A 21,803-nucleotide genomic window follows, 5' to 3' on the forward strand; every position below is an offset into this window, starting at 1 on the left:
CTTGAACTCATTCACGACTATCTAAGCAAGTTTAGAGTTTTCTCCGTACTCCCTTCTTAAAATTCTCTGTTGCGCAAATACGTATAAATCAAAGCATTTTTTAAAAATGTTTTGAAAATTTCTATTTGGAAAATGATAGACCCGCTTCGTGTATAACCAGAAAGTGTTGAAAACGGTTCGGGGTCGTACCGTTCTGGAAGGATGGGTACCCGAAGCCCTGGCAGAGCACGATAGACTGGCGGTGAGCCTAGCGTAAATGTTAGGACTCTTGGGCAGCGAGGGTGGAGAGCCACGTAGGAACTCTGCCCGCGAGGGAAGCCTGCAGTTGGGTCAGAAGGAGCGGACTCCTTTGCCCTCCTTTCTCCCCTTCTCCCTTCCTCCGTTCCCTTCTCCCCCCACCCCTTCCCCACCCCGCCTCCACCGGCCCCGCCAGTTGCCCTCCCTCCTGGCTGGCCCCTGGCCCCTTCCCGGTGATATCTGACCCCGGGTCGAGGGCCGGGGGGGGGGCGAGATAAATCTCTCACGCGAACCTGGACACTGTGTAACCTTAGCCAAGCCACCTACCGCTCCTGGGAGGCGGGGACCCGGATAGATCAGTAACATCCTCACCTCTACCCCCACCCCACCCCCAGCCTTACCCTGAAGGCTAAGTGGAAGGGAATAAACATATTAAGAGCCTACTATGTGCTAGGCACTGCACTAAGCGCTTACAAATATTTCACTTGATTGGTAGCTGGCAGTGAGCTTCTGTGTGTATTCAAGGGGGATGGGAGTGGTAGTGGATAAGGTCAGAGATGCTTAGCATGGCACTCTGGGGAAAGGATCTCCAGATATCAGTACCTCCTCCAACTTTTCATTCAGTAATTGCCCAAAAACTCTAAAGAAGTGTGAGGGTGATGCTCCTTCTACCCTACCTCAGGTTGGACTGACCACCTGCGCCCTCCGAAATTTCAGGATGACCTTAGTTTTGGAAATCTTCCTATACTTGAAGGTTCTTTCTTAGTATAAGCTCTTAGCTCCTAGGGGGCCCAAGAGAAGGGTGTCCTAAAAGTGCCCGACCCCTGCCCCCTCTAATAATATACCCCGGGTCCAGGGCGCCCCCTAGTGAGTTAGAATCCCATCCCTCTTGCTCCCCCCGCCAATAATTGTGAATAGACACCCACATCCCTGTTCTCTGACTCGGGGTACAGCCTCCTCTAGGTCCCAGCCGACCCCCACCAACTCGCCCCGCCCCACTAGAGGGCGTTTCCGAGACGTTGTCAATCACCTCAGCCAATAGGATGAGGCTGGTTGCCTATAAAGGTTTGCAGAAAGCTCCTTTCTCCACAACTTCTAATGAGGTGATTACTTCTTGGCATCTTTTCGCCAAGATTGAGCGAGCCCTCTGTCTTAGACTTCTCCGATTCTCAGCCCAGACTGACCTAGTCAGGCACAGGTAAGTGCTGGGGTCTTCTCCACTTTCCCCTCAACAATTAAGGAAAAAACTCTGACTCCTGATCTTTGCAGGGCATCCAAGACTGGGAGTCATCAGATTTTAGAGCAGGAAGGGCCCTGAGAGATCAAGGAAGAAAGACAGGCTTCACACAGGTCAAGTGACTTATCCAAGGTCATTCAATCCAACTGGGTCAGGGTTGTAGCTCAGGTGTCCTCCTAACTCCTGGTCCCATTCTCCTTCTATAACCCTAAGAGACCAGGATTCTGCAATCAACTCTATATTAATGTAGTGGCAATAACACTAGATTTGAATCTAGGGTACTGGGGATTGAATCCTGGCTCTGCCCTTCAACAGCTTGTGGGATCCTGGGCAGGGGCATCACTTAATTTCTCTTAGCCTCAGTTTCATTACCTGTAAAATGGAGGTGATAATCGTTGCATTACTTATCTCACAGGGTTGTTGTGAGAAGTGAATTATCATGAACCTTAGAGCTCTATATACATGTGATATTACATCACTATTATCAATCAACATGGATTAAATACCTGCTCTGCCAGGAAGTGTGCCAGGCATTACTTCTCAGGCCTCCAGGGTACCCATTCCAGCTGGGCTACAGCCTCCAAGGATCTCAAATCTAGGGATAAGCCTGTGATTTTCTCTAGTCCCTCTGTCTTTTCTCTAACTGGCTGGGGATAAGGATGTCCTGGGAGCTCTGCTACAGAAATTGGAGCAGCCCTTCAGAATTGTTAGCTTGAAACGGGGCACAGGGGATGGGGATGGGAGGATGGGAGGATGCAGGTTATACTTCTTATCTATGCTCTTTATTTTTTTGAGATCAATTTCATTTTCCTGGTCTAAGCTAGCAATATAATGTTATACAAATACTTGGTTGGCACACATCTGTAGTAGTTATGGACACTGTTTTAAAGGGAAACCTTAACTAGCTGAAGTACATTCAATGGCATGTGCCTGGTGTGGTGAGGGACCTCAAGGTCATATTATATAAGGATCAGGTGAAAGAACTCCTCCAAAGAGGAGATTACTTGATGGAAGTGAGGGAGAGGAGTATTGACTAGCATCTTCAGGCAGTTGAAGGGATGTCATGTAGAAGAGAGATTAGATTTCTTCTGCTTGGCCAAAGAAGACAGAAGTAGGACTGATGATGGATGGAAGTTACAGAGGCAGATGTAAGCTTGATGTAAGGGGGAAAAAAACTTTCTAACATTTGAATTGTCCAAATGCAGAACAAATTGCCTCAGAAAGGAATGAGCCCCCACCCTACCCCACCCCATATATGACCACTGTCAGGGAAAGAGGGGATTCCTTTTAAGCACCTATGGGACTAGCTGACATCTGAGCTTCCTTCCAACTCCGAGATTCCATGAATCTTTGTAGTATACTAGGAGTCACGAAACTTGGGTTCTAGTCTCATCTTGGCTACTAATTAACTATGTGCTCTTAGAAAGTCCCTGCCTCTCTCTGGGCCTCAGTTTCTCTCACCAGTAAAAATGAAGCAGTTGGACTCAGTTATGTAACATTCAACTCCATTTAATTTCAACATGTCAGGACAAGTGTGTGTGTGTGTGTGTGTGTGTTACTATCTCTAGAACTAGTTGGACAGTAACATCCCCCCCTTCCTTCCTTTACTAGCCTCTATTCTTCTAATATCTACCCCTCTCCTCTGAAGGCAAATAGCTTGTATCTTTGATTCTGGGAAGGTTGAAGTATATATAATTCCATAAGTGAGGTGATCAGACAGGCAATTTAAATTTAATTCAACAACATGTATGAAGTATCTCCTATGTATAGACTCTACAGTTTAGACTTTGCTAGATACTGAAATACAAAGATAAAAATGAAAACATTCCTGCTCTTGCAGATCTTACAAGTATAAATAGGTACTTCAAAAAAGGAATCTCATACTTCAGAGAATAAAATGAGGGTGATGCAGGCTTGATGCTTTACAGAAGAACTTACATATTCCCATAGACTGTGTCCAACTGTGACCTTTAGTGGGATGAGCTGAGCTTAGAAATCCCTTCCAAAAAAAGGCTGGCTGGTATCTGCCGTGCCTAGTCTAAGTAGGACCCTGGTGGCTTGCTCTGACACAGCTCAATGCCCATCCCATTCTCAACTAGCATCTTAACTTCTGGGAAAGAGTTGGGGAGGTTTCCACTGGTCCCTGCACTCCTTGGGTTTTGCCTGGGTTTAGTCCTGTGGCTTAAGACAATCAGTGTCTTCAAGCCAAAGAAATACCAGGTTCCTGAGAATCCATTGACTGTGCCTCCCTTTGCCTCCTACCACGGTGGGAAAGCTGAAAGAGATGAAATACCCACGGTTCAGAGGGGCCACTGAGCCACAACTGGGGGCTAGCCTGGTCAGGATATGAGGCTTCCCACCTCCCTCAATGCTACTACCCTTTTATTCATTTATTTGATGATTCATTCACCCAGCAAATATTCCTTGAGGATCTTCTAATTGTAAGGCGATGGGCTAGATACCGAGTCAGATGCCCCAGGGCTGTGTGCAGAGCCGGCTCTTTTCTGATGTCTGTCTCTAATCCTGAGAGGCTAGTAGCTGTATTTGCATTCACCACTGTGTGTTTTCTTAGAGAGAGTCTAGACCAAAAAAGGAGTGTCCTTTGTGTTAGGATCTAGTCCAGAATGCCAGGCAGGAGTTTCTTTGCAGCCTCAATCAGCAGAACACTTTTTAAGTATTGCCTTTCCCTTGGTGACTGGCTGATAGAGTAGTATCTTATCATTCATTCATTGGGAATAAAGTGAGAAGAAAACTATGGACTGGATTTCTCCACCCTAGGGATCGACTCTTGTCTTTCTCTAATGAGCACACCAGATCATCCCCTGCCCCTAACTTTCCCCCTTATTCCAACCCACTGACTGAGAGCTAGCTATAGACTGCCTTCGGTGCTTTACGTGCTGAATGACAAGGTGTGCAGCCCAGCCTCAGGGCTTTGGTAGATACAACGGCCCCCCTCCCAGGCTTGCAGCAGAGCTGAAGAAAGCTGGCTAGATAAATTCTGAATGGCATATCCTCATTCTGCCCCTCTCTGCTCTTACCAGGGTGGTACCCAGTACATAATAGGTGCTTAGTAAATATTTATCATTTCATTGAGTTGCTCGCCCTTTTGCAGATTGGACTTTAAACAGAAATGCATATAACTCGCAGGTGAATCTGAGTGGACTTTCCCCAAGGGATCAGGGGTCCAGACTCTTATTCTCTATCTCCAGGATAGGTTTGTTGATGTTCAGTCCTTTCAATCATGTCCAATTCTTCATGACCCCCTTTGGGGTTTTCTTGGCAAAGATAGTGGAATGGTTTGCCATTTCCTTCTCCAGCTCATTTTATAGATGAGGAAACTGAGGCAAACAGGGTTAAGTGACTTGCCCAAGGTCATACAGCTATTAAGTGTCAGAGGCCAGATTTGAACTCAGGATGATAAGTCTTCTTGTTTCCAGGCCTGGCACTCTATCCACCTCACCATCTAGCTGCCCCCCAGGATAGATAAGGTAGGACATTTTGTGTTCCCACCACCTGGATCCCTAAGTTCCAACAGTCTCAATATCCCAGGAGGACAAGTTGTTGGGTCCTTGTTTGCAGACTGGGATAAAGAGGAGGAGGGGAAGTGGCCACTTATCTTTCCTGACTACAACTCTGTAGGGATAAGGGAAAGTGCTTCTCTCTTAACTCCCTAGGCTATTCCCAAGAAGGCAGGTCACTGGGGCAAGTACCCAGGTGCTGAGGGGAGGCCCTGGACATGCCCTTACACCCAGGAAAAGTCTGAAGGAAAGGCTCTCCTGCCACGTCCCTTCCCTGTCTCCAGTTCCTATTAGCCTCCTAGACTGTAACATCTACCCTGATGCTATTCTCAACTGAATCTGAGCAACCAATGCTGGTTAATTTAAGTTCTGGGTCTCTAAATGTGAAATTCTCAGGGCCCTGAGTTCAATAAGTTTTGTAAAGCCCTTCCTGTGGGCCCGGCCCCGTGCCTGTGTGGCCAAAGAGCCAGGAGGGGGAGGGGAGGAGGAGGAGGAGGAAGGGCAGGGAGAGAAGAAAGAGGAAAGGGAGAGGGGAGGAGGGAAAGGAGGAAGAGGAAAAAGGGTAGGGGGAGGGGGAGAAAGTGGAGAGGGGAGGAAAGAGAAAAGGAGGAGGGAGAGGAGGAGAGGTGGGGAAGCGGAAGGAAAAGAAGGAGGAAGAAGGGGGGGAGGAGGAGGAGGAAGGGGAAGGAGGGGAAAGAGGAGGAGGAGAGAGAGAAGGAGGAGGAAGGAGAGAGGGAGGAGGGAGGGAGACGAGAGTGAAGCAGAAGAAGAGGAGGAGGAGGAGAGAGGGAGGAAGGGAAGGGGAGGAGGAGGGGGAGAAAAAAACAGAAGTCTCTGGACCTGAGGAACTCTGGATCTGGTTAGAGACAGACAGGGCACACAGGGGGGGGTGGGGGGGGGGGGGGGGGTAGGGGACAGTCCCAGCTCAGTGGTCAGTTGCTTCAGGAGCCCTGGGTCCCAAGATGGTTTCTTTTCCTAATTTGCTAGGGGACTTGAGACAAGTCAGGTCCCCCAGGACTTACTTCCTCCTCTGTGGGGAGGGTGCACCAATGATCCCAAGGTCCCTTCCATTTCTGCCTTTCTGTGGCTGTGCCAAAATAAATGATGCTATGGTCAGTCAGGAAGGGACTAGACCTCCCTAGGTAGGTGTCATCAGGGAGCCTGAGGGATTAAACTAGGCTGAATTTGGATTAGGCAGAAAGGAGTGAGGATATTTGGGGAGAAGGAAGAGCATGAGCAAAGGAAGGCAGTGTGGGCCAGTGGGCAGAGTACAACCTTCTATTCCGAAGACCTGGGTTTAAATCCTAGCTTTGCCACTAAGTTAGTGTATAACCTTTAACCTTTCTGGCTTCAGTTTCTTCATCTGTAAATGATGGGATTGGGCCAGATGAACTCTACCTTTCCTTCCATCTGTAAAATTCTACGCTCCACGACTCCTGTGAGGGTGCAGCAGTGGGGGAGCGAGAGGGTAGAAGGAGCCTAGCTTAATCAGAGGAACCATTACTGCAAGGTATTCAAGACATCAAGCCCATGGGCCTCCCTGGAATGCAGAGATCATTGGGACAAGTTTTCATCCTCTAAGGGAACACCCTCCCTGGTCCTTGGCTGCTTTGGCATTCTGAAGATCTAATCTCTGCTTCCAGTTTTTGGTGGGGGAACTCAGCGGTAGAAGAGAGTGAGAAGGAAGGATACACCTAGGATTCAGGGGGTTATAGAAATCAAAAGACTTGCCAGGTTCACCATTTCTTCCTATAGCCCTCAACCTCCCTGAGTCCTTGCTCCATGTTGGCAGACATTCTTTGTCTGAAGGGATGGCAAGTCAGTACTCCCCAGTTCCTCTGACTTAGCCCCAGCTCACTGTTGGGTTCATAGGACCGTTACATACCTCCTGTGCCCTCCTCCAGTTTCCCATTCCCATGGTCTTATAGGTTTTTCCTTCTGCCTTTGTCTCAACAGCTACAGTTTTTGCTAAATACCGAAGATGGCGGCAAGTGTACTTTCCATGTTGGCATTTCCCGAATCCTTCACTGTCACAGAGCTCCTTATGGCCTCTGCTGTCTTCTGCCTGGTCTTCTGGATCATTGAATCTTACACTCAAAGGGTACCCAAAGGACTAAAGAGCCCACCTGGACCCTGGGCTTGGCCTCTGATTGGCAACATATTGACCCTGGGAAAGAATCCCCACATGGCCCTGGCACAACTGAGAGAGAAGTATGGGGATGTGATGCAGATTCAGATTGGCTCCACCCCAGTGCTTGTGCTGAGTGGCCTGGAAACGATCAGGCAGGCCCTGGTGAAGCAGGGGGATGACTTCAAAGGCCGACCTGACCTTTACACCTTCTCCTTAATCACCAATGGCCACTCCTTTACTTTTAGTGCTGATTCAGGGGAGGTCTGGGCAGCTCAAAGGAAGCTGGCCCAGAGTGCCCTGAAGACCTTCTCTGTGTCCTCCTCCCCGTCCTCTTCCTCCTGCTATCTGGAGGAGCATGTGCACAAAGAGGCTGAATACTTGATCCAGAAGTTCCTGGAGCAGAAGGGGCACTTTGACCCCTTCAGATACGTGGTGATGTCTGTGGCCAACGTCATCTGTGCCATTTGCTTCGGAAAGCGCTACGACCATGAAAATCAAGAACTACTTAGTATCGTCACTCTGAGTAATAAGTTTGGTGAAGTCGTTGCCTCTGGGAATCCAGCTGATTTCATCCCTGTCCTGCAATACCTGCCCAGTAGCAAGATAGCAGCCTTCAAGGACTTGAATGAGAAAATCACTAACTTCACTCAAAAGTTGGTGAAAGAACATTACAAGAAGTTTGAAAAGGTAACGAAGGGGAGCTGTGTTGACATCAAGCCTAGCTGGGAGGAAGGAAGAATAGGACACCTTACTAAGTGTGCATGGGAAGAGAGAGGAGGTGCTGGAGAGGGTGGCAATAAAGAAGCAGTAGAGGCCCTGAGAGGCAGACTGGGCTAGAAGAATTAAAATACATACAGTAGGTACAGGCCAGAAAGAAGTCAGGGGAAGAAGGTCAACGAGGCACCATATGTCTGAGCAAGAAGGCTCCAGAGTCTGCAGTAGCTAGCATTTAGATAGTGCTTTAGGGTTGGTAAAGCACCTTACATATATTATCTCACTTGGCTCTCACAACAGCCCTGGGAGATATATACTATTATTATCCCCATTTTACAGATGAGAAAACTTTATCTGAGAGAAGTTATATAATTTGCTTGGGGTCACACAGCTAAGAAGTGTTTGAAGAGGATTTGAATTCAAGTCTTTCAGAATCTTGGTCAGGTACTCTATTACACCACCTAGCTGTTTGAAGAATTCTAGAAAGTCAGAGTTAGCTATGGTAGCACCCATGTGCCAGAAATCTGGAAAGTGAGAGCTAATCAAAGGGCAGAGCTTTTTTTTTTTTTTCTTTTCTGCTTTGTCTTTAATGCTGCTATTGCTGTATGTAGGTGGGCTGGAGGAAGAGTCAGGTAAGGGTTCCCAGAGCTAAGCTTCAGACACAAGGCCAGACTCATGGCCTCCACAGAGGATTCATTTTCCTTGGAGGTATTTCTATGGGTGTTGTAGTATTCATATGTGTATGAATGTGTATGTGTATGTGTGTGTGATGCACACACATCTTGTGCAGGAATCCCGTTTCTTAGCCCTCTAGCAGCATCTAAAGGATGTGACCCTAGAATAGGTATGGTTCCTGTCCTCCAAAGGTTTACAATCCATTCACCAAAGGGTTGTACCTTCACCTTCTCCTAATCTCAACAATCTTTCCCGATTTTTCAAGGATATAGGTAGACTATCAAAGAAATCCCAGAGTGCAGAGTATTTCCATAGAAGCTGTAGAGCATAAACATATTTCAACAGTGATGCTTCTGCCCTCTAAAGTTTTCTGACTTCTACTCATGTCTGGGCTAGAAGATAGCTCAGAGATAAGCTAGTCCAAAATCCTCACTTCCCAGAGGAACAGACTGAAGCCCAGAGAAGGAAACTGACTTACTCAAAGTCACACTAAAAATCAAGGGCAGAACTGGGGAAAGGCATCTTTTCACTCTATCAAGTCACCTCTCTTACTTACCTTATGTCTCTACCTCCAACTCTCAGATTTAACCCAAGGAGCATTGATCCTCTCCTTCCCTATGCCCAGTCCTGAGGACCTGACTGCATTTCCAAGGAGCAGGGATTAGGCTTCTTTTCTTATTAACCTTGCTTCTGTCATTGGAAGCCTGAGGGTTTGGGTCAGCCATTTGAGCCAAGCAGACAAAGAATGTCTATTGAGAGTGTTTTTTATTCAAGTTACCTGGGGGATTTCAGGAGGTGAGCCTCAGTCCTTGCTATGTAAGAGCTTACAGTCTGGTTGCAGAGAAAAGACTAGCTATCAATATCAGGTATTCTTAGAGCACCAGCCCTAGAGTCAGAAAGACCTAAGTTCAAAGCTGACCTCAGACACTTAGCTGTGTGACCCTGAGCAAGTCCCTTAACCCTGATCGCCTCTTTTTAAAAAATCAGATATTCTTACATAGGGAGAACCATATAAGTGGGTCCTAGAAGAGTTTAGAAAAGGACAAGGTCACTGAAGGCTCAGAAAGATCAGAGAAAGTTTCCTAGAACAAGTAGATGTTTCCTTGGACCTGGCAGAATGGGTAAGATTTAGCCAAGAAAGAACCAATCATTCCAGGGAGGGAAGATAATTTGAGAAAAGGTGCAGAGATGAGAAAGAATGGGGTTTGAAGAGGATGAAGAGAGCTGCAGTTTGGTGCTTGCCCTAACCCTCTAGCCTTGCCCCTCCAGGGCTGCATCCGGGACATCACAGATAGCCTAATTGAACAATGCCAGGAAAAGAAGTTGGATGAGAATGCTAATGTCCTGATGTCAGAAAAGAAGATTGTGAACACCATCATCGATGTCTTTGGAGCTGGTAAGAGCAGTCTTCCATCCCACCCTCCAAATGCCCAGTTCCCTTCTAGTCTTGGGTACAGCTGGAAGGTTGACCAGGATCTCCATTGGTCCCTCATCTCCCCTAAGGTTCCTTCCAGCATTCCAGGGCCAGGCACTGCCCTCCACAGCTACCCATGATTCCCTTCTCCCATACTTCTTTCTACCCTCTTCTCTATTAGAACTTATGTTTTGCATCTTTCCTGACCTACTTTCAACTGATCCCTAGCTAGAAAAAATCTGATAGATTCAGTCACCCTAAGGTGCTCATGTCTGATAAATGCTTCACTTCTTACCCCCGCACCCTCTGTATGTACCTGCATTTAACCCAGAGGAACAAAGCCCTAATGGTGGAATGCCAGGCACTATGGCAGGCCAGGGATGGAGACATTTGGGGGATAAAGCAGGTTTTTCTGATATCCCTCAAAGCATATTGCATTAACAGCCCACTCTGTCTATGGATTAGGCTGGTCTTTCCCAGGGCCCATAGGACCTTCCAGCCTATTTTCAAGCCTGCCCCATCTGGATTCAGGGGAAAACCTGCCATCTTAATTTCATTCAGCTGCACCTTTCATAAAGTCCTATAGCCATCAAGATACCCTTATTTAGGCATAAATTCTTCTCCAGGAAAGTCCCAGGGGTGTTTTGTCCCATATCTTTGGGCCTCAGGGATCATGCAGCAAAATTTTCCCCACAAAATCTTCTTGAGATCTTACCATGGGCATCAGTTAAGAGATTTATGATATCCAACCCAAAGGAAATGGCTAGGATCTGAAGATGGCTGGCTTCTCTTGGCCCATATCTTGGCCCTTTCATACAGTAAAAAGAACATAGACTACCTAGTCTCTAGTCCCAGCTCTACCAGTGACATACTGGAGTGACCCAAGGCAAGTCCCTTAGCCTCTGTGGGCCTTGATTTTCTCATCTATAAAATTGGAATAATAATCACTACTCTCTTCTGTCACAGGAGTGTAGTGAATGACCTAACGGCCTAACACTGGTGGAAACATTTGGAAAGACTATATCATGTCACCCAAATTCACAGAGCTAGGGGTCTGGAGCACTGGACTTGGGGTCAGGAGACATCTGAGTTCAAACCTTGTCTTAGATGCTTAATCATTTTATACCTCTCTGCCCCAGTTTCCTTCTCTGTAAAATGGGGAATAATAATAGCACCTCCTTCATGGCTATAATTATTGTTATTATTCTCCTAATGCTCTGTCGAGGCTTTGACACTGTCACCACGGCCATTTCTTGGAGTCTCATGTACCTTGTAGCAAAGCCTGAGATCCAGAAGATGATCCAGGAAGAGCTGGGTAAGTGAAGTGAGTGGCAAGACCTTCCTTGGCTCTTTCCAGGGGGTGAGGGGTGGGGAGCCCCTTAGACCCAAAGGTCGGGTTGGCTTTGAGCCTGCTCCATTTGACTCCTTTGTCCTGCAGACATGGTGATTGGTAGAGAGCGGTTGCCCAAGCTCTCAGACAAACCTCAGCTCCCCTACATGGAGGCCTTCATCCTGGAAACCTTCAGGCACTCTTCCTTCCTCCCCTTTACCATCCCCCACAGGTGAGACCTTGTAAGCAAGAGGATGGGGTGTCCACACCTAAGTTTCACGTTCTCCTCAGTACCCAGAAGTCATGAAGAATAAGACAAAATGAGGCCATTGTGGGAAGAGGCAGATGATGGTAGGAGAATCATTCCCCATGCACAAGTCCAGATGTCTGTGGGACAGAATGAGGGAGTTCAGGGAAGTGGGTGTCAGTCTCTCATGACCTCTGTTCCCCTAGTCATTACTGAGGGAAGAGAACAGTGGTAGTGGCAGCCAGGGGTGTCTGCAAAGAGAAGCAGGGAGCCATGGGGGACACACCCATTACCCCACTCCCCAACTTCCTCCTGAGCCTGACAGAGGTTTCTTGCCCCACTCAGCACAACCAGAGCTACGACTTTGAACAATTTCTACATTCCCAAGGGACGCTGTGTCTTTGTGAACCAATGGCAGATTAACCATGACCAGTAAGTCAACCCTGGGACCCGAAAGGGGTCTTGGTGGAGAGCCTTGGGTATGTCTAATAATGATCATCAGCCAGGTGGAAAGATATGGACCTCTTCAGTGCAAAGCCTTCTGGGCCATCCTTAAGAGGGTAGGCCTTGGGCCTGAGGTCTAGACTGGGCCAGTCCCCTGGGGAAAGGGCTTACAGGGCAGGGTACCCACTCACATGCTATGCTGTCCTTGCTCTCTACCCACCAGTTCTCAGTCTGGATCTAGGACTCTGACCCCTGTTTGGAGGCCCTGTCCTATCTCCCAAACTGCCATCTCCTCTCTTGTTCCTCCTGTGACAGGAAAATATGGGGCGACCCTTCAGTGTTCCGGCCAGAGCGATTCCTCAGTGCAGATGGAACTATCAACAAGGCCCTAAGTGAGAAGGTGATTATGTTTGGTCTGGGGAAAAGGAAGTGCATTGGAGAGACTATTGGCCGGTGGGAAGTATTCCTCTTCCTGGCCATCCTGCTGCATCAGATGGAGTTCAGTGTCCCCTCTGGAGTGAAGGTGGACTTGACCCCAATCTATGGGTTGACCATGAAGCATGCCCCCTGTGAGCACTTTCAGGCTAAGCTGCGCTCCTAAAGGCTCCAGGATATGATGCTGTGGTTTTCCCTGGCCCGCCCCAATGGACTGGAGGGAGGCTTCAAGCTAAAGCTGATGAACACTTGGCCAGTTCTGGTGCTCTGACTGCTGGCACCGTGATGTTATTGCCTAGAGAGGGGCTGCTTCAGCGTCCAATCCCTGGCATTCCTCCTGGCTCCCAAGAGCTTACCCTCTCTTAACACATGGGCTTGACACTCCACTAATAGAATGCTTTTATGCTGTTCTTTGGTTTAAGAGGTCTGGCTGGGGACAAGAGAGTCCCTGGGCCTCTGAAAACTTCAGGCAAGGTCTTTGAGAACTCTTCGAGAAGAGAGAAGACATGAGACCAGCCATCAGAATTGGCCCATTCCGTCAGGTTATGAGCAGATTTGCTCCACTTTGCAGAAAAGAAGGAAACTTTGAGTCCTTTTCCAGGCAAATCAAGGTGGCTTCAGGGAAGAGACCTGCCAGGTGGGAAATCAGTAGATAGAGCATGTCTTCATAGTCGACACTGGGCCAATCCCAGCTTCAGAAAAAAATGCTCCATATCACTACAAGATGAGCAAGTCATGGACCAGAACCTTTCTTATAGTAGTATGGGTCCAGTAAGCTCCTACAAGTCCAATATAGGTCTTATTGGCCCAGTGAGCTCCACAGGGAGGGCCAACTTCCTTCCACCTTCACCATGAGCACTTGTCTTCTCTTTTTCACATTAAAAAAAATTGCTTTATTAATGCTATTTTAATAGTATTTCCCCCCAGTTACATGTCAAGAAAATTTTCAGCATTCATTTTTACAAGATTTTGAGTTCCGAAATTTTCTCCCTCCCTCCCCTCTCCTCTTCTAAAAATGGTAGGCAGTTTCATATAGTTTATATATGTGCTACCATGTGAAAGTATTTCCATATTAGTCACAGTTGTGAAAGAAAAAAACAAAAGGAAAAAAAAAAACACAAGAAAGAATAAAGTAAGTGAAAAAAATACGCTTCGATCTGCATTCAGAGTCCATCAGTTTTTTATCTGGAAATGGATAGCATTTTTCTTTATAAGTTCTTTGTAATTGTCTTGGGTCATTGTGTTGCTGAGAAGAGCTGAGTCATTCATAGTTGATCATTATACAATGTTGCTGATACTGTGTACAATATTTTTCAGGTTCTACTCATTTCACTTTGCATCAGTTCATACAAGTCTTTCCAGGTTTTTCTGAAATCTGCCTGCTCATCATTTCTTATTATACAATAGTATTCCATTACATTCATATACCACAGCTTGTTCAGGCATTCCCCAATTAATGGGCATTCCCTCACTTTCCAATATTTAACCACCACAAAGAGGGTTGATATAAATATTTTTGTACAGGTAGGTCCTTTACCCTTTTTTATGATCTCTTTGGGATACAGACCTAGTAGTGGTATTTCTAGATCAAAGGGTATGCACAGTTTGGTTGCACTTTGGGCATAATTCCAAATTGCTCACCAGAATCGTTGGATCAGTTCACAACTCCACCAACAGTGCGTTAATATCCCAATTTTCCCACATCTTCTGCATTTATCATTTTCCTTTTCTGTCATATTAGCCAATCTGATAAGTGTGAAGTGTTACCTCAGAGTTGTTTTAATTTGCCTTTCTCCAATCAAAAGTGATTTAGAACACTTCTTCATATGCCTATAGATAGCTTTGATTTCTTTATGTGAAAATTGTCTGTTCATATCTTTTGACCATTTATCAGTTGGGGAATGGTTTGTATTCTTGTAAATTTGACTCAATTATGAGCACTTTGTCTTCTGATGCCTCTTTTTAGATATTTCTCTGAAAAGCAAATGACTGAGTGGTACCTAATAAGTGGTTAGAGGAGTGGGAATAGAGGATCTAGGGCCCTGTGGTCATGTGATAGAGAATGGAGTAAATCACATGAAATGTTGCCCTCCTTTTTTTGACCTATCCCCTCATCTGCTTGGATCAAGCCCTTGTATTCAAGCCCTCAGAATATTAGGTAGTTATTGTATGGCTTATTGTTTGGAAAAGGACCACTGGTGCAATGGAAGGATTTGACTTTTTCTGCTTGGTCCCAGGTTACAGGGAGGTGAATTTCAATTTACTATAAGAGCTTTGTAATGATCAGAAATAGCCCAAAGTAGAATGTTCTGCCTCAGACAACAGGGAACGCCCCATCACTGATGGTGTTCAGTTGTTAGAAATGTTGAAGTGGGGATTCCTGCGCAAGTATAGATTGGACTGGATGACCCCTGAGGTCTCTGGTGGAGAAACATCTATGTAACTTATCCATGAAATAATAAAGATGTAGCCCAGAAACCCTCTGAGGCAAATGTTTGTGAACCTCAACCTAGAACACATAGTCCCTTGTGCCAGTTAATTGCGGCTCAGTTACCACACTGACAGGGTCTGAGTTAAGAAGAGAATTCTCAAGCCTTGTCCTCAGGGAGCTTACAGTCTTTATAATGGACACAAGGCACATGCACATGAAACAGTTAAGAGAAGAAGAGTCCTGTATTTGGCTGTGTGGTACACCCAATCTGATAGAGAAAACAATGCAAGACAGTATAATATGTTGCCATCTCATAAACAAGCTGTGCTCCTAAAGATCCAAACCATAGCAACAATAACCGACATTTTATGGTTTGCAAAGCACTCTCCCCACAATCCTCTAAGGTAGGTCATGCGATGAAGAGTCCTACACTCTCTCTTGCCTGTGATCCGGCAGCTAAGTTTCTAAGTCAGGATTCAAAACCAGTTCTTCTCATGCCTAGTCCAGTGCTCTATCCTCTACAATACTGCCTCATGGAAGATATTTTTCCATAGAAACAATCTGAAATATGGTGGTTAGGTGTCCAGCCCTCACAAACCCATTTAAGCCATAATATACCTGAAGTATAATAGCAATCTGACCTAGAAAGGACTTTTAACCCAACTCTGTCATTTTACAGATGAAGAAATAGGCCTGGGGTGGGGGCAAGGAGTGGGGAAGGGAGGAGAGGGCAAAAGCACTTGTCCACAGAAGCCAAACACTTGTGTCACTTACACTGTGACCAAATGTTCCCACTTCTTTGGGAGAAATGCATTAAGTCGCCCATGCTTATTTGTTACAAAGAAGGGCTCTGTTGGGGGACGGGAGCTATTGAAAGTGATAGTAACATTATGGGAAAAAAAAAAGGAAAGAATCAATAAGATACATTTTTATAAAATAAAACTTATGCAAAATTCCAACACGGGCTCCCAGGACCCTTCCTACTTTTACTTCAGTACAACTGGAGACCTCTCAACTCTGCGTCTGGTGGTGGCCCTGTGGCTCAGGAAAGTGGATGAGGACAAAGGAGGGGGCAAAGAAGGAGGAAGGAATGGGAACTCTGGAGGAAAGGGATGAACAGGAAGGGAGGAAGGACCGGGGGGAGAAGGGCAGAGAGAAACGAACCTTGAACATCTCAAGCTGCTCTTCATTCTCTTCGCCCCTGCTACGTCCCCAGTCTCGGCGCTGTCTCGCTGGCACCATCCCCAATCCTATCCCATTCCATCTCCTCATTGTCCTACCCTCTTCCCACAACTGCAGCTCCTAGAATGGAAAGCTCAGACTAGCATGAGTATATTTTCCCTCTTGAATGCTGGCAAATAATATTTCCGTTCTTTGTCTACTCCAGAGTCAGCATGAACTCCCATTTATAACTTCCCCTTCCCCTTTCCCTTTCCCTTGAGTGTTTGAGTGAAAGGGATGAGGACATAGGAGAAAACCTTATAACTTCCTGTCCTGTTCCTTCCATTGCTGCTACCACTGAAAACACTTAGGGAACCTCCCATGGGCTGCATGAGTTCTTCAAGGAGAGAAGTGGGTGTGAGGTTTGAGGGGGAGGGCACTTCAAGTCAACAAAGGAGCAGTCAAACAGTAATCATCAAAACTGTTTGGAACTGGCTAAAAAACCATACAAGGGGACCATCTAGTTCCCTTTTTGCTGCTACCACTGATGGTTTTCAAGCACAATTTCCCTCCTCTTTGTTCTACCACAAAAGAGAATAAAACCACATGTTTCAAATGTCTAAAGTCAAATTCTTTTATATTTAAGGAGAAAATCAGACTTGGGATGTCTTCAGCATTTCATCTTGAAAGTGAATGGTGGGGCTTTGGGGTTAAAAAAGAATAAGCAATGGCATGGGATTGGGGATGCTGTTAATGAAACCAGTGTTGGGCTGGAGAACCAGGGCCATTGGAGTTGCAGGGTGACAAGGGTGGAGCTGCATATTCATGAGATTTAAAGATGGAAGGAATTTTGGGGATCATTTATTTCAGGGGGAGTTTGAACCTAGCTTGGATCATGGCCCTCTTTGGAAGTCTGATGAAGAGACTGGATTCCTCAGAATAATGCTTGTCAGTATATAACATAAAATACATAGGATTACTAAGGAAGTTAACTATATTGAAATATAGTTACCAGCATATTTTAAATAAAATAAACAGCATATTTTAAAAATAAATAGAAATTCCCACACGTACTGAAATCTATCTAGAGACTGAAGAGGAGTCCATGGACCCCACATGAAGAATCCTTAACCTCGTCATTCCTTTCATTTTATAGATTCAAGTATCAGATTTAGAGACAGAAGGGACATCTAGTTCAATTCCTTCACTTTACAGATAAAGAACCAATGCTCATAAATGCAAAGTGACTTGCCTAATATCACCCAATTCATAACTAGCAGAGCCAGGATTTGAACTGAGGTCTTCTGAACCAAATCTAGTACTTTTCTACCAGTAGTGGAATTTCCTTTCCTTCCTTTTCTTATTATTACTAGACCCCACCCTGAGGTAATGTGAGAAATTGGTTGGGTTGGAGGCTGAGCAAGACCTAGATGAAGCAGAAAAGGATGGAAGTCCCCACAGTCATCTGGCCAACTGGATTGGACGGCCATTCTAGGAAGAGATTCTTTGTCAGAAATGTTTGTTAAGTTGGAGACTGTGTGGTCGTGTTCTCTAACTGGGCTTCTGTAGTGAAGGGCTTGCTTGCATGACTTAGGACCCCGGGTTCAGAGATTCAGAATCAGAAGTGTCTTTTGAGGTCATCGAGTCCAATCGCTTTATTCATAGATGAGGCCCAGCGGGGTTACATTTTTCCTCCCAAGATAACCCAGTAGTAAAGGGGTCTTCCTGAATTTAATTCCAGGAGATTACATGCACCCCTTACGTACTTTGTCTTACTGACTTTCCTCTGGGGATTCAGCTAACTAGGGTTCCACCGCTGAGTGATAATATATAGCTTACCAGTTATCAGCCTGGATTTGTAGAGCTGAAAGGGACCATGCATATTATCTACTATAACTTCTCACCAGCACCATTACATAGATGAGGAAATCAGAAAGGCCCAGAGAGCTTAAGGGATTTTCTTAGAGTCACACAATTAAGTGAAATAGAAAAGATTCCATCTTAACTCATATCCAGTCTTCTCACCCCACAACCTCTGCCATCACACTGGTAGAGTGGAAGAGCAAGTCATCAAACACTTATAGCATGTGTGTGTGTGTGTGTGTACACTCCCTATAAAGAGAGAGACCCCTGGCACAACTGGCTGAATTGGGAGGGGAGATCATTTGGGGGCCCTATCCCTGCCTTTGACAGCTAGGTGGCACAATGGCTACAGCACCAGGCCTGTAATCAGGAAGACTTGAGTTCAAATTCAGATTCAGACACTTAGCATCTGTCTGACCCTGGGCAGGTCACTTAAACCCTATTTGCTTCAGTACCTCATCTGTAAAATGAGGACACAATGGAGAAAAAAATAGCAAACCATTCCACTGTCTTTGCCAAGAAGACTCCTTGATAAAAAGTCTGTCAGGTCACAAAGAATCATACATGAGTAATTGACTGAACAACAACAACGGAACCTGCCTATATCGGTATAAGAAAGACAACAGGAGCAAGCAGGATTATTATGTGAGCTATCTCGGTGAAGCAGGGAAGGAGCCCTGAGTCCAGGGAGTTCTGCTCCCTTGTAACCTTGGTTAAGTGGAGCAGTGGGTAGTGGGCTGTACTTGGTATCAGAAGGGCCTGGGTTCCTTTTCCATATTAGATACTTACCAGCAGTTCTGGGGCCAACTAAGTGGTTCAGTGGATACCAGGCCTGGAGTTAGGAGGACCTGATTCAAATCAGGCCTCAGATACTTACTAGCTGTGTGACCCTGGGCAAGTCATTTAACCCTATCTACCTCAGTTTCCCTTATCTATAAAATAAGTTGGAGAAGGAAATGGCAAACCACTCTAGTATCTTTCCCAAGGAAATCCCAAATGGGATCACAAACAGTCAGATACAACTGAAATGAATGAACAACAAGGCTGTTTGACCCTGGCAAGTCACATAATTTCTCTGTTCCATCATCTGTAAAATGAGGTTGGATTTGATGACTTCTAAGGCCCTTTCCAAGTCTAGTTCTACGATCCTTTTCTGGAGCCCAATAATTCCAAGTTGGAGACTTGTATCTCTGCGACGGTCTGCATACAGTCCTATGTGGGGGCAGGAAGTTGAGTGAGATGACTTCTCCAGGTCCCTTCCAGTCTCTTTAGCTCTGGCTCTAGGGTAAATCCCAGTCCCAACCCATTAGAAAGATCAAAGTGACCCACTGTAATTGTAGCTACGGCTTCCTCTGTCTGAACTTGGAAAAGTCCTGGAACTCATTCAATTTGAGCTTTCCCACATCTAGGAGCCTTCAAGTTGGTGACCAGTTGCTAAAATCGTAGAGCAGGAACCACAAAACATGACTTTGATGTTGGCCGTGCCCCAGGAACCAATCTGGAGCAAGCCACCCTTCCTATCAACACCTAGATTGCCTCATGGGTGGGAACAATGACCTGCCTACACAGCCAGAAGCTCAGCCCACTAAGAACATTGGAGCGTCATGCACAGAAGCCAGGTTGGCCGAAAAGGGTTTTGCTTCAGTCACTGGACTACTGAGTCAGACATTAGCCATGACCACAGAGGTACAAGTCCCCCTATCCCTTACCTGTTTCTCATTATTATACTTCAGGTATCTTAATAATATTTCTCATCACATGGTTAATAAACTAAGAAAAGATAATCTAGGAGCTCAAATTTTTATGTGACTATTTACAAAATGGTTTCCACCTAACAAGTCCATGAAATAAGCTGAGAGAAATTCAGTGACTTAACCACAGATAGCTATTGGAGGCAGGACTCAAAACAAAGTGTTTTGACTCTGAGCCTAGTGTTTTCTGCCATCACCAACGTTAACCACTGATCAACTACCACTGGTGGTCCTTGTAAGCCCAACAGCCCCAGGAATGCCAGTGCTTCCCAGAGCACTGGTCTTACTCCCAGCCCAGCCGTCAAGGGCTGGCAGTAGCTCTATGGAGACACAAAGTAGTAGCCCTAATTTCTGCAGCAATTACAGCTACTGAAGGACCCAAAAAATAACGCTCTCACCACCAAAAGTCCTTGACATGCTCAGGGGGTTAAAAATCAGGAAAAGATGTGATTTTTATCAGTGGAAATGACGCCAAAGAAGATTCATTACCATCTGCTTTGCTACAGCACCCTAAGGACTGACTTGCAGCTGAGACCTATTGGTGTTTTTTCCCTCATCAGAAGTAAGCTCTTTGAGAATAGAGACCATCCTGTATCCCAAAGATATCACAAAAAAGGGAAAAGGATCCACATGTTAAAAAATATTTATAGCAGCTCTTTTTGTGGTGGCCAAGAATTGGAAATTGAGGGGATGCCCATCAGTTGGAGAATGGCTGAACAAGTTGTGGTATATGAATGTAATAGAGTACTATTGTTCTATAAGAAATGATGAGTAGGTAGATTTCAGAAAAATCTGGAAAGACCTACATGAACTGATACTGAGTGAAGTAAGCAGAGCCAGGACAACATTGTACACAGTAACAGTAACATTGTGCAATGACCAACTTTAATAGACTTAGCTCTTCTCAGCAATGCAATGATGTAAGAGAATTCCAAAAGACTCGATGGAAAAGGCTATCCACATCCAGGGCAAGAACTATGGATTCTGAATGCAGATCGAAGCATACAATTCTCTCTTTTTTTTTTCTCTTTCTCATGGTTTTTCCCTTTTGTTCTGATTCTTCTTTCACAACATGACTAATGTGGAAATTTTTTAATATGATTACACATGTATAGCCTATATCAGATTGCATGCCATCTTGGGAAGTGGGGAGAGAAGGGAGGGGGAAATTTTGAAACTCAAAATCTTATAAAAGTGAATGTTAAAAACTAAAAATAAATTTTAAAAAGAGAAAGAAAAAAGAGACTAACGACCATCTTGCATTTCTTTTTTTATATCCCCAGCACTTACCCAGGACTTTGCACATACTGAGTGCTTAATAAAGCCTTTTCCACTCATTCATTCACTACATCACCTCATCACTGCCCCAAAGAGCAGTTGGCCCCTCCCATGCAACCTAGGGGAAAGCTCCCTTATACAGACCAAGTTACCCAACAATGTGAAATGAACACACACCGTCTGGAGGGTCCTGACAGAAGAGGAAAGGCTTCATGTCAGAACACTGGGACTACGAATATAAAATTTAGCTTTCAGGAATCATGCTTCTGTGTCCTAGGACCCAGATGGAAGTGCTAGGTGTGAGCTCCCTGTTTCTCACTTTCTGCCCCCGGGACAGAAACAGATAATAGCTTACGTCAATATGGGCATGAAGGGCTTTATACATATTATGTCATTCAGTCCTTACAACAGCACTGCAAGGTGGGGATTGCAGGATTATTATCTGCATTTTACAGATTAAAAAACTAAGACTCAAGGAAGTTAAGTAAGGCTTGGCCACAGTGTCACTTGGCTTGTTGGCTTCTTCTCTCAAGGCCTCAATTTCCCCACCTCTAAAGTGAGGTGGTATGATTAGATGACCTCCAAGGTCTCTTTGAATGATAATACAGTCATCCCTTCCACATCAAGGGAGTTAGGGGCACAGCACCCCTGGGATCCGGAAAATCCATGTTTAATTTTTTGGCCATTCCTTCGTGCCAGAGAAGAAATCTGAATCATCATGGTATTAAAAGATAAAATATGTTGACATTATATAATATTATACATATATTTTATGCATTTTTGAGTTTCTAAACTTTTTCTACATTATCTGCTGGCCTTCATGTGTCATCTGTGGCTTTCGCAAAACTCCCCCAAAACTCCCATTTAATTTCTTCTGCCAACCCATGGGGTTCTCGATGGGGAAAGTCATGATGTAGAAGGGATAACTATATTCAAT

General features: G+C 45.4%; 1 protein-coding gene across 2 annotated transcripts; it reads left to right on the forward strand.

Annotated features, from left to right (window-relative positions):
* The first annotated feature begins 1,346 nt into the window (after positions 1 to 1,346).
* Positions 1,347 to 13,315, forward strand: LOC114040241 (cytochrome P450 1A1). Of its 2 annotated transcripts, XM_027858279.1 has the most exons (7): positions 1,347 to 1,435; positions 6,949 to 7,810; positions 9,782 to 9,908; positions 11,152 to 11,241; positions 11,365 to 11,488; positions 11,849 to 11,935; positions 12,263 to 13,315. In XM_027858279.1, the coding sequence occupies exons 2-7, from the start codon at positions 6,974 to 6,976 to the stop codon at positions 12,546 to 12,548; spliced, it is 1,551 nt and encodes a 516-aa protein (XP_027714080.1). In that variant the 5' UTR covers positions 1,347 to 1,435; positions 6,949 to 6,973; the 3' UTR covers positions 12,549 to 13,315. The 2 variants fall into 2 exon arrangements, with proteins under 2 accessions (XP_027714080.1, XP_027714081.1); XM_027858280.1 differs by lacking the exon at positions 11,849 to 11,935.
* The last annotated feature ends 8,488 nt before the right edge of the window (positions 13,316 to 21,803 follow it).

Source organism: Vombatus ursinus, unplaced genomic scaffold (genome assembly GCF_900497805.2).
Source record: "Vombatus ursinus unplaced genomic scaffold, bare-nosed wombat genome assembly UNPS02012811.1, whole genome shotgun sequence".
Taxonomy (NCBI): Eukaryota; Metazoa; Chordata; class Mammalia; order Diprotodontia; family Vombatidae; genus Vombatus; species Vombatus ursinus.

What these genes read in the sequence shown, in the direction of transcription:
- LOC114040241 (XM_027858279.1), top strand. Translation starts at nt 6,974, where the DNA reads ATGGCGGCAAGTGTACTTTCCATGTTGGCATTTCCCGAATCCTTCACT. An exon ending in CCCTTTACCATCCCCCACAG is followed by an intron (nt 11,489 to 11,848) that starts GTGAGACCTTGT and finishes TGCCCCACTCAG; the next exon opens with CACAACCAGAGCTACGACTT. An exon ending in TGGCAGATTAACCATGACCA is followed by an intron (nt 11,936 to 12,262) that starts GTAAGTCAACCC and finishes CTCCTGTGACAG; the next exon opens with GAAAATATGGGGCGACCCTT.